Below are 11,237 nucleotides of genomic sequence, written 5' to 3' on the forward strand. Positions count from 1 at the left end.
TATGCTAGTCAAAACATTTTCAGAATGTTCAAATGTTTCAGAAATGTAAAACGCTGTTAGAATGTTCCAATCACATAAAATTAATGTTGTTATAACATTTCCCTAATGTTCTCTGTACGTTATAAAACATTATAGTGTTATATATATATATAGTCACATTATAATGTTCTAAGAATATTTTTCAACCTTACAAGTATCTTCCAAACGCATTATTCAATAACATTATGTGTGTTACAGAATGTTCTGCCAACCCCTGTCCGCCGGGTCAAGAGTTTGGGGAAGGAGTGTATTTTTCCTGAACAGAGCACAGTCCAGGTCACTTCTTTTCCCAGAGCTCTCCAGTTTATACACAGTCTCACATCCATCTGTTTTTGTCAAGACAGCGGTGACTCTAAACTTCTCGTACGGAGGGATCAGCACCTCTTGTTCATGACGAATATGCGAATATTTAGTCACATTAGCACCCTCACAAGTGTGGATCTTAAAACAAGAAACTTTGCCAAACCGTTTCGCCTGATTGAAATCAAGAGACGTGGATGTAAACGAGCCAAAACGAATTTCCTTAGACTTGTGGAGATTAAATGTTGATTTTGTAGCACGATATGTATCATAGCACTTGTTTTTCTGCTCCTTCCTCAGAATCTGAACCGCATCAGTCAACAGAAAGTAAAGCGAATACCATCTGTATCTGTTAAGAGTGTAGTTTTGTTTGCCATTACGCGTGTCGTTATTGAATTGAGGATATACAACCTTATTAACATCCGCACTAGCGTACGTATATACATAGATGGCAATCGAATGTTTCTTCTTAAACCTTCTAAAAATATTGCGAACACGCACCGCTTTCTGTTCACCTACTCGCCAAAGCTCATTAAATATATTTGAGTTCGATCTTTCCTCTTTCAGGTATGTTTTCTCCACCAGACGTGACATTTTGGCTCTGCAGATGGAGAATTGATCATCCACTGAACTCAGCGCCATATCCAGAGGAAAACCCTGTGCTTCTGCAGCTGCGGCGGTGTGATCCTGCAGACATAATGAGCAGAATGAGCACATGATGAATATTCATACCTGAGATATTAACTCTGAAACTCAATCTCACCTGGAGAAGAGCTGCTAACATCAGGAGAAGAGCTTCAGTGATCCTCAACATCTCCATTCTGGCCAATCCCTCTCAATACTGTGCTGGAAGACAAGCGGTCGATTCACATGTCAACATGAATATGTCTATAAGATTTGAATAATATAGTCAAGATTAAAAATCACCTGATTCTGGTCCTTTCCTTAGATTAAGAGTTGTTTTCAAGAGCAATGAGAGCAGATGAGAAACGTCTCTCGCTGTTTGACAATAATGACTCTTCAGACTTTGTAAGTTGCTATAAACCTATATCACTGTGTGTGTGTGTGTGTGTGTGTGTGTGTTTCTGAGCTGAAGTGTGAACTTGATGCATTTTGCCCCACTAAAGTGTTTAATCATAATGCAACACCTCTGAATTCTATGTGTGTGGTTTCACCCCGCATTAGCTCCAACTCAACAGTAATGACCTTATGATTAATATGCAAATGCATATTAGCAGCTAAAATCCCTCTCAATATTGTGCTGGAAGACAAGAAGTGTGATCTTGGTGCAATCAGCGCCACCTATGTGTTACACTGTTTAGTCATAACGAAACACTTGTTAGGGTCCATGAGCGGTTTCACACCAGAGAGGATGAGAAAAACAGGTTACAACTCAACAGTGATGATGACTCTATGATGAAGATGAAGATGCAATACAGACTCTGAGTTAAACAAAATACATTTAATCCTTATGTGTGCTGTTGGGTCATTTTCATCCACTCTGGGCTGATTTAGAGTCTTAATTTGGCCAGAGTTTTGTGATGATGTTTGGTGGCAAATCTGATTTTAACACATATTTTGGGGAAAATGCTTTGAACATTTTTCAAACAATACTCTGAGCAGATTGTCTCCCCTTTGGTGGATGTTGGTGCTGTTTTTGCTCCATTCACTTAAAATATAATCTCATTTATTTATTGATCATGACAGCATATAATCATGCATTATTGATTGTTGCTGGTTTTCCCTGTTGGGATTAAGAGGAAAAAATGTGCCATTTTACTGTTGATCATCAGTTCCGGTGCAAAATAAGCTTAGTTTCTGGCTTTTATATGGGTTATAGAGTGTGTGTGTGGGAGAGAGAGACCTCTGCACACTTATCTTTGTATGATATAGGAAATCTAAATAATCCCCTCAGCTTTCAGAACTCAGTAAACACAGTAAGTGCATTTCTGCGCGCGCACACACACACACACGCACACGCACACACACACACACACACACACACACACACACACACACACACACACACACACACACACACACACACAATAATCTGCCTCTGAACGCCATAAAAAAGTCAGAAACTATTCTGCACAGGCCTATCTAAAGGGTTAATACTGACAACTGAGGATGAACAGTAAAAACAAATTCACAAAATGTCCCTCTTTCCAACAGGGAAAACCAGCAACAATCAAGAAAGCATGATTACATTGTTATGTTCCTACCTGGGCACTGTTCAGAGCACTCTTACTTCTCAAACGATCCACGAAACACACCTGGGCACTGTTCAGAGCACTCTTACTTCTCAAACGATCCACGAAACACACCTGGGCACTGTTCAGAGCACTCTTACTTCTCAAACAATCCGGGAAACACACCTGGGTACAGTTCAGAGCACTCTTAAGCTGCAGTCACACTTGACACTTCTTCCCATAGACTTCCATTCATACGCACGCGAATGTGTCAGACCGGAAACGCGGGGTCATGCGTTAAGTTTCGCAAGTTGGTGCGGTGCAAAGTTCAAGCTTGGTGAACTCTGACCTGCGAAATCGTATCACTTGACTGCGTGAGACCAATTGAGGATCAAAACAGGACCTCTCTGGACAGAAATTTAAAACATGGAGCAATCGCTCGCTTTTTAAAATGTCTAATCATCTTGTTTAATCCCGCCCCTTTTCACAGCGCCGCACGACAGAATTTCGCACACACAAAGCCCGATGTGACCGTAGCTTTACTTCTCAAACAATCTGTGAAACGCAGCTGGGCACTGTTCAGAGCACTCTTACTTCTCAAACGAACAGGGAAACGTGCCTGGGTATGGTTTGGTTAGCATAGTGTGAATGTGCCCTAAGGGCTCTGTTTAATATAATTAAGCATATGGTCTTTAGTGTACGGTGCAATAAGGCCATGTCTGAATTTTATTTATATAGGCAAGTGATCTAAAGTGCATGGTGCAGGTAAACTAAGAGGGTGTCTGAATCAGGTCTGAATCCACTTTTGCTATTTTAAGGATGGGAAAAACAGTCTGTGCACCCAGCGCATGGTCTTAAAGGGTTGTGCTCATTCTCTTAATGAGTTATGGGTGATTTTGAGCATAAAGTGCATTAAACCAATCAGAATCTCATCTCCCTTTAAGCAGGGCCGGATTAACCTATGGGTCTTTAGGCACAGGCAAAATATTAATAATATATACAAATATTTATTGTGTTTAAATAATTACACATACAGAATTTATACGATTAATGCAACAAAACAAATCTTACTTATAATTTTTGTCTTCTTTCGGTTCCTAATATCTACAACTCAAAACAATATAAAAAAGATTATTTTACTTGTTTTAAGGAAAAACTCCAAATTTAGACTTATTTCTTCTGAAGGTGAAAACAAAACAACATTTGTAATAAATCTAAGAGTTTTTAGACATTTGGACTAGAAACAAGACAAAGGAAAGTAAGAGAAGCGTTTTTTTGCATTGTGATTATTCAATCCCTGTACCAGAATACTGTTCGACTCCCCATAAAACTGTCAAATAGAGCTACTCAAACCATCTTGTGGAACTGAAGTCATATTGCAGAAAAATAAAGATCACAATATCAGATTTGTCCAATTTCGCACAGCACTATATCCAGTGCATTTATGATCTGTGCTGTCTGAAGAAAAGGTGGACACTCATCTTTCTGAAAATAAAAAATACTTAAAGATAGATTGAAACTGAGTTCCATATGAAAACAAAATCATTATTTTATTTTTATTTGTTTAACTACTACAGTATTACATTTATTATTTATAAGCAGCTTTTTGGTTTTGAGTGTAAAGGATTTGTTTTATTTGCTGCTAAGCAGAAACCCCAGAAGTATAGCTCAATCACTGTTTAAAGGAAAAGAAAAACAAACAAGATCATACTTTTATGATGTCAGTTTTAATACATTAAAAAATTTCAATCAGAGAAATCCTCTGGCTTTTTTCTTTTTTTGCTGCATCGAAAACATCCCGAACCGTGACACCACTGTGTCGTATCGAACCGAACCCTGATTTTTAACTGTTACACCCCTAATATATATATATATATATATATATATATATATATATATATATATATATATATATATATATATATATATATATATATATATATATATATACATACACACACACACACAGTTGAAATCAGATTTATTAGCCCCCCTTTGAATTTTTTTTTTCTTTTTTAAATATTAATGATTTTCACAGTATGTCTGATAATATTTTTTCTTCTGGAGAAAGTCTTTTTGGTTTTTTTGCTTCTTGCCAGGCTTTGTTAAAGGCAGCAGATGCAGATCTTTCCTTCTCCAGATATTCAGTCTTTACCAGAGTCGCCATTTCTGCAGAACAGCCCTCATATTGATCATCCACTGAACTCAGCGCCATATCCAGAGGAAAACTCTGTCCTTCTGCAGCTGTGCTCGAGTGATCCTGCAGAAATAATGAGCAGAATGAGCACATCATGAATATTCATATCTGTGATAGTAACTCTGAAACTCTTACCTGTACAAGAGCTGATAAAATCAGGAGAAGAGCTTCAACGAAACGTAAAATCTCCATTCTGGCAAATCTCTCTTATTTGTTTTATTTGGGCTAGAATAAAAGCAGCTTTTAATTGTTTTAAACACAATTTTAAGGTCAATATTATTATCCCCCTTCAGCAATATTTGTTTTGGATTGTCTCTAGAACAAATTATTGTTATACAATGACTTGCCTAATTACCCTAACTTTACCCTAGTTAACCTAGTGAAGCCTTTAAATGTCACTTTAAGCTGTATAGAAGTGTCTTGAAGAATATCTAGTCTAATATTATTTACTGTCATCATGACAAAGAGAAAATAAATCAGTTATTAGAGATGAGTTATTAACACTATTATGATTAGAAATGTGTTGAAAAAATCTGCTCTCCGTTGAACAGAAATTGGGAAAAGAATATCAAATATTTAAAATTTAACAGAGCAGATAATTATAATATTAACTGTACAGTATGTCAGCAATGTGTGTGTGTGTGTGTGTGTGTGTGTTTCTGAACTGAAGTGTGATCTTGATGCATTTAGCTCCAGTGAAGTGTTTTGGTAAACCGTTCTTAACATTTTAAGAAACTTGAACATTTCTGCATCAGTTTACAACCAAAATGCCTATGCAAATGAACATGCTTTGAAACCAAACGTTAACTTCTCATTGGCCAACTTGGCCCTGGAGGGTGAAAAAACCATCCTTATAAAAGCTTGTGCCTAAGGCCACCACCCAGAAACAAGAAACCTCAGGCCAGAGAAGAACACCCAAGCTAGAAGAAGACCCCAGACTCAGAGACTGTAGAAGGTCCAGGCCAGGGAAGACTTGAACACAGAGGACTCCAGGGAGCAGGTGGGGACCCAGACAAAATTGGTTAAACGCACAGCTCAGACATTCCCGTCTCTGCTACCTTATTTTCTTTCTTTACCGTTGAGAGTCTAGTTAAGTTTAGTGCGCCGCAAACCAGTGGTCATCACGACTCGCCTTGTTGCCGCTCCAAACTTGAAATGACAGACTCTACCCCACTACAAGCCTCGCGAGGACAAAGAGCAAGCAGCCAGCCAGGTGCTCAACAGAGGGAGTTTCTTCACATCACAAAAGGAACGCAAGTTACACTTCCATCTGAACTGGTGTGAACTAAATCCCACCCTAAAGAGACCATAGAAGGGTTGTTTCTGGTTCGCCGCTTGGTTTGATCTAACAAAATCTGAGGTTTTTCATCATTACACTCTCTCACCTCTCATTTTACTTTCTTTACTCTTCTCTACACTTTGTGTGTTTGTGTAGGTGTTAGTTTCTGTAAGATTAGTCAATAAAGTGTCATTTTGTATAAAGAACGGTGCCTGTGAATGTTTACGAATCTTAAATTTCGATCTTGCTACCCTGCTTGAACATGCTTAAACTTTTTATTTTGATAGCAATAGCCATAATTAAAGTAAACCGTCTGTCCAAGCGATCGCTGAACGATTCGTTTGTTTGGATTTAAAAAGTTGAATCTTTTAAAGCCCCATTCAAATGAATCTTCAATTCCCTTTGAGCTACTGTAATTCACTAGTGTTTAATAGTGCGCAGGGCTATATTGTCTGGGTTGGTGTTGTATATTACGTTACAAAACCCTTGTAATAAACTGTCAGTGCATTGTCTTATTTATTTCTCCAGATATGATTTCTTAAACATTTTATTATTTCAAAAGTACTAAAATCTCAGCAAAAGTCATTGTTAAACTGTTAAATTAAACATCAAAAGTGGACAGAGCAGAGATCAACATCCCATAATGCAATTCACAACCGTAAACAAACCAAAAACACTTGTGAATTATAAAATACAGAAGCTGTTCATTACCTTAAAGTGTAGTTAAGACCACTTAATAGAAAGCAGGACCAAAAAAACCCTCTTATTAAGCAGTTAGCATGTAAACGCTACGTAAAATAAGACTAACAATATTAATAACAGCTTACAGAAGGCAGTGTGGTGTCCGCTGTTGAATAAAGCACAGTTCAGGTCACTCGTGGAGCCGCTGCTGTTCAACACAAACACAGTTTCACACCACAGATCCTTCTCATGCGTCCGGTTCCTCACAGCCACGACTCTAAACCTCTCGTATGGAGGAATCAGCACCTCTTTCTCCTCAGGATACTTTGAGTATTTGGTCAGATCGGCCCCTTCACACGTGTAGATCTCAAAACAAGACGTATTTCCAAACTCCTGAATGACCGCTCGGTCCAGAGAAGAGGACGCAAATGAGCCTAAACGGACCTCTTCAGACTTGAGCTCAAATGTGTCACCAGTGCCTCGATAAGCTAGGTAGCATTTATCTTGGGTTTTCTTGAGGATCTGTATGGCGTCTGTTAGCAGGAAGTGAAGTGAGTGCCATGTAAACGTACTGTCAGTGTACGCGTGTTTGCCGGTACGCGTTGCGCTGTTTAATGAACTGTACACCTTTGCATCTTTATTGGTGTAGATGTGAATGGCGATCGAATGATTCCTCGTTAGGTTGTCCTCTGGCTTCACGGAGTTCTCTTCAGCTTCTAGCCAGGCTTTGTTAAAGGCAGCAGATGCAGATCTTTCCTTCTCCAGATATTCAGTCTTTACCAGAGTCGCCATTTCTGCAGAACAGCCCTCATATTGATCATCCACTGAACTCAGCGCCATATCCAGAGGAAAACTCTGTTCTTCTGCAGCTGTGCTCGAGTGATCCTGCAGAAATAATGAGCAGAATGAGCACATCATGAATATTCACATCTGGGATAGTAACTCTGAAACTCTTACCTGTACAAGAGCTGATAAAATCAGGAGAAGAGCTTCAACAAAACGTAAAATCTCCATTCTGGCAAATCTCTCTGATGATGCTGGAAGGCAAGTAGAAACACAACTGACAGAGTCCTCTGTCACTATTAATCCTAGATTATTAAAGTATAATATTATACAACTTTTTTGATCACTATGTCTTGCAAAGAGTATATTCTGTTTGCATCTAATTCCTTACAAATACCACTAGAACGTAAAATAATAATAAGTTTATAAAGTTTTTAACAAACTTTAGGAGTGTTCATAATGAGCAACGTCTCCTATTCAACACTAGCCTAGAGCGCCGTCTGCTGTTAAAAACTAGCCTAGAGCGCCATCTGCTGTTAAAAACTAGCCTAGAGCGACGTCTGCTGTTAAAAACTAGCCTAGAGCACCGTCTGCAGTTAAAAACTAGCCTAGAGCGCCGTTTGCTGTTAAAAACCTGCCTAGAGCACCATCTGCTGTTAAAAACTAGCCTAGAGCACCGTCTGCTGTTAAAAACTAGCCTAAAGCGCAGTCTACTGTTAAAAACAAGCCTAGAGCACCGTCTCCTATTCAACACTAGCCTAGAGCACCGTCTGCTGTTAAAAACTAGCCTAGAGCACCGTCTCCTATTCAACACTAGCCTAGAGCACCGTCTGCTGTTAAAAACTAGCCTAGAGCACCATCTGTAGTTAAAACCTAGCCTAGAGTGCCGTCTGCTGTTAAAAACTAGCCTAGAATGCTATCTGCTGTTAAACACTAGCCTAGAGTACTGTCTGCTTTTAAAAACTATCCTAGAGCACAGTCTGCTGTTAAAAAATATCCTAGAGCACCGTCTGCTGTTAAAAACTAGCCTAGAGCAAAAACAAGCCTATAGAGCGCCGTCTGCTGTTAAACAGCAGCCTAGAGCGCCACCTACTGTTAAAATCTAGCCGATAGTGCCGTCTGCTGTTAAATACTAGCCTAAAGCGCCACCTACTGTTAAAATCTAGCTTAAAGCACCTTTAGCTGTTAAAAACTAGCCTAGAGCAAAAACTAGCCTATAGAGCGCTGTCTGCTGTTAAAAACCAGCCTAGAGAACCGCCTACTGTTAAAATCTAAAGCCTAGATATCTTGGGTTTTCTTGAGGATCTGTATGGCGTCTGTTAGCAGGAAGTGAAGTGAGTGCCATGTCAACGTACTGTCAGTGTACGCGTGTTTGCAGGTACGTGTTGTGCTGTTAAACACCAGCCTAGAGCTGCGCCTACTGTTAAAATCTAGCCTGTAGAGTGCAGTTTGCTGTTAAACACCAGCCTAGAGCGCCGCCTACTGTTAAAATCTAGCCTATAGAGTGCAGTCCGCTGTTAAAACATAGCCTAGAGCAAAAACTAGCCTAGAGCGGCATCTGCTGTTAAACACCAGCCTAGAGCGCCGCCTACTGTTAAAATCTAGCCTAAAGAGTGCAGTTTGCTGTTAAACACCAGCCTAGAGCGCCGCCTACTGTTAAAATCTAGACTATAAAGTGCAGTTTGCTGTTAAACACCAGCCTAGAGCGCCGCCTACTGTTAAAATCAAGCCTATAAAGTGCAATTTGCTGTTAAACACCACCCTAGAGCGCCGCCTACTGTTAAAATCTAGACTAAAGAGTGCAGTTTGCTGTTACACACCAGCCTAGAGCGCCGCCTACTGTTAAAATCTAGACTATAAAGTGCAGTTTGCTGTTAAACACCAGCCTAGAGCGCCGCCTACTGTTAAAATCAAGCCTATAAAGTGCAGTTTGCTGTTAAACACCAGCCTAGAGCGCCGCCTACTGTTAAAATCTAGACTAAAGAGTGCAGTTTGCTGTTAAACACCAGCCTAGAGCGCCGCCTACTGTTAAAATCTAGACTAAAGAGTGCAGTTTGCTGGTAAACACCAGCCTAGAGCGCCGCCTACTGTTAAAATCTAGACTAAAGAGTGCAGTTTGCTGTTAAACACCAGCCTAGAGCGCCGCCTACTGTTAAAATCAAGCCTATAAAGTGCAGTTTGCTGTTAAACACCAGCCCAGAGCGCCGCCTACTGTTAAAATCTAGACTAAAGAGTGCAGTTTGCTGTTAAACACCAGCCTAGAGCGCCGCCTACTGTTAAAATCAAGCCTATAAAGTGCAGTTTGCTGTTAAACACCAGCCCAGAGCGCCGCCTACTGTTAAAATCTAGACTAAAGAGTGCAGTTTGCTGTTAAACACCAGCCTAGAGCGCCGCCTACTGTTAAAATCTAGCCTAAAGAGTGCAGTTTGCTGTTAAACACCAGCCTAGAGCGCCGCCTACTGTTAAAATCTAGCCTAAAGAGTGCAGTTTACTGTTAAACACCAGCCTAGAGCGCCGCCTACTGTTAAAATCTAGCCTAAAGAGTGCAGTTAGCTGTTAAACACCAGCCTAGAGCGCCGCCTACTGTTAAAATCTAGCCTAAAGAGTGCAGTTTGCTGTTAAACACCAGCCTAGAGCGCCGCCTACTGTTAAAATCTAGCCTAAAGAGTGCAGTTTACTGTTAAACACCAGCCTAGAGCGCCGCCTACTGTTAAAATCTAGCCTATAAAGTGCAGTTTGCTGTTAAACACCAGCCTAGAGCGCCGCCTACGGTTAAAATCTAGACTAAAGAGTGCAGTTTGCTGTTAAACACCAGCCTAGAGCGCCGCCTACTGTTAAAATCTAGACTAAAGAGTGCAGTTTACTGTTAAACACCAGCCTAGAGCGCCGCCTACTGTTAAAATCTACCCTATAAAGTGCAGTTTGCTGTTAAACACCAGCCTAGAGCGCCGCCTACTGTTAAAATCTAGCCTAAAGAGTGCAGTTTGCTGTTAAACACCAGCCTAGAGCGCCGCCTACTGTTAAAATCTAGCCTAAAGAGTGCAGTTTGCTGTTAAACACCAGCCTAGAGCGCCGTCTACTGTTAAAATCTAGCCTATAGAGTGCAGTCTGCTGTTAAAAACGGCCTAGAGCACTTTTAGCTGTTAAAAACTAGCCTAGAGCAAAAACTAGCCTATAGTGCCAGACCTTCTTAAAAACAAAGCATAGAATTGGTTAAAACTAGAAAAAATTGGTTAATCCTAAAATCACTATCTGAGCCTATGCAATTAGCTATTAAAAGCTAGCTTAGAGCATCATCTGCTGTTAAGATCTAGCCTAGAGTTCTAGCCACTCTTTAAAACTAAGCTTAGAATTGTTTTAAGGGAAAATAGAGACCCATTTAATCAAAATCTATTCCTCAAACAACTTCCTCACCACAGCTCCACACACACGCACACCCACGCACACACACAAAGACTGAAATTAAGAAAAGCATTTTCTAGTAATGAAGATGTTCAAAATAAGAAGATAATATTCATATAACAGGTATTTTCCAGCAAATGTGCTTGAAATAATCAATTAGTTCTGAAATGCTCACTGATATACAAACTTACCTGAGATTCTAGATCTTTATTTGTCGGCAGCTCAGGAGCAATGGTCAGAGGAGAAGCTCAGCACAGTAAGTAAATACGTCGAGAATAATGTTTAATCCAAGAGATAAGGAAGTTGACTTTGTATTATGGTAAGTAATGTGGGTGTGTTTGAGATAAGTATGACCCATCTTTAC

At 39.9% G+C, this 11,237-nt stretch overlaps 2 protein-coding genes across 3 annotated transcripts; both read right to left on the reverse strand.

Annotated features, from left to right (window-relative positions):
* Positions 1 to 231: 231 nt before the first annotated feature.
* Positions 232 to 1,182, reverse strand: LOC130220797 (NAD(P)(+)--arginine ADP-ribosyltransferase 2). Its single transcript, XM_056453040.1, has 2 exons — positions 1,103 to 1,182; positions 232 to 1,026 (listed from the first exon to the last, which is right to left on the reverse strand). Exons 1-2 carry the CDS (start codon positions 1,157 to 1,159, stop codon positions 232 to 234), a joined length of 852 nt encoding a protein of 283 aa, XP_056309015.1. The 5' UTR covers positions 1,160 to 1,182.
* Positions 1,183 to 6,499: 5,317 nt separating this feature from the next.
* art4 (ADP-ribosyltransferase 4 (inactive) (Dombrock blood group)) lies at positions 6,500 to 11,154 on the reverse strand. Of its 2 annotated transcripts, none has more exons than XM_056453041.1 (3): positions 11,065 to 11,154; positions 7,646 to 7,776; positions 6,500 to 7,573 (listed from the first exon to the last, which is right to left on the reverse strand). In XM_056453041.1, exons 2-3 carry the CDS (start codon positions 7,700 to 7,702, stop codon positions 6,782 to 6,784), a joined length of 849 nt encoding a protein of 282 aa, XP_056309016.1. In that variant the 5' UTR covers positions 7,703 to 7,776; positions 11,065 to 11,154; the 3' UTR covers positions 6,500 to 6,781. The 2 variants fall into 2 exon arrangements, with proteins under 2 accessions (XP_056309016.1, XP_056309017.1); XM_056453042.1 differs by having other exon boundaries at positions 7,646 to 7,725; positions 11,065 to 11,140.
* Positions 11,155 to 11,237: the final 83 nt, after the last annotated feature.

The sequence above is a fragment of the Danio aesculapii genome, chromosome 3, assembly GCF_903798145.1.
Source record: "Danio aesculapii chromosome 3, fDanAes4.1, whole genome shotgun sequence".
In the NCBI taxonomy this organism is placed as follows: Eukaryota; Metazoa; Chordata; class Actinopteri; order Cypriniformes; family Danionidae; genus Danio; species Danio aesculapii.

Excerpts from the sequence above, each read along its gene's own strand:
- LOC130220797 (XM_056453040.1), bottom strand. The coding sequence starts at position 1,159 with ATGGAGATGTTGAGGATCACTGAAGCTCTTCTCCTGATGTTAGCAGCT. Across the intron at positions 1,027-1,102 it reads TGTTAGCAGCTCTTCTCCAG|GATCACACCGCCGCAGCTGC; the intron begins GTGAGATTGAGT and ends TTATGTCTGCAG.
- art4 (XM_056453041.1), bottom strand. The coding sequence starts at position 7,702 with ATGGAGATTTTACGTTTTGTTGAAGCTCTTCTCCTGATTTTATCAGCT. Across the intron at positions 7,574-7,645 it reads TTTTATCAGCTCTTGTACAG|GATCACTCGAGCACAGCTGC; the intron begins GTAAGAGTTTCA and ends TTATTTCTGCAG.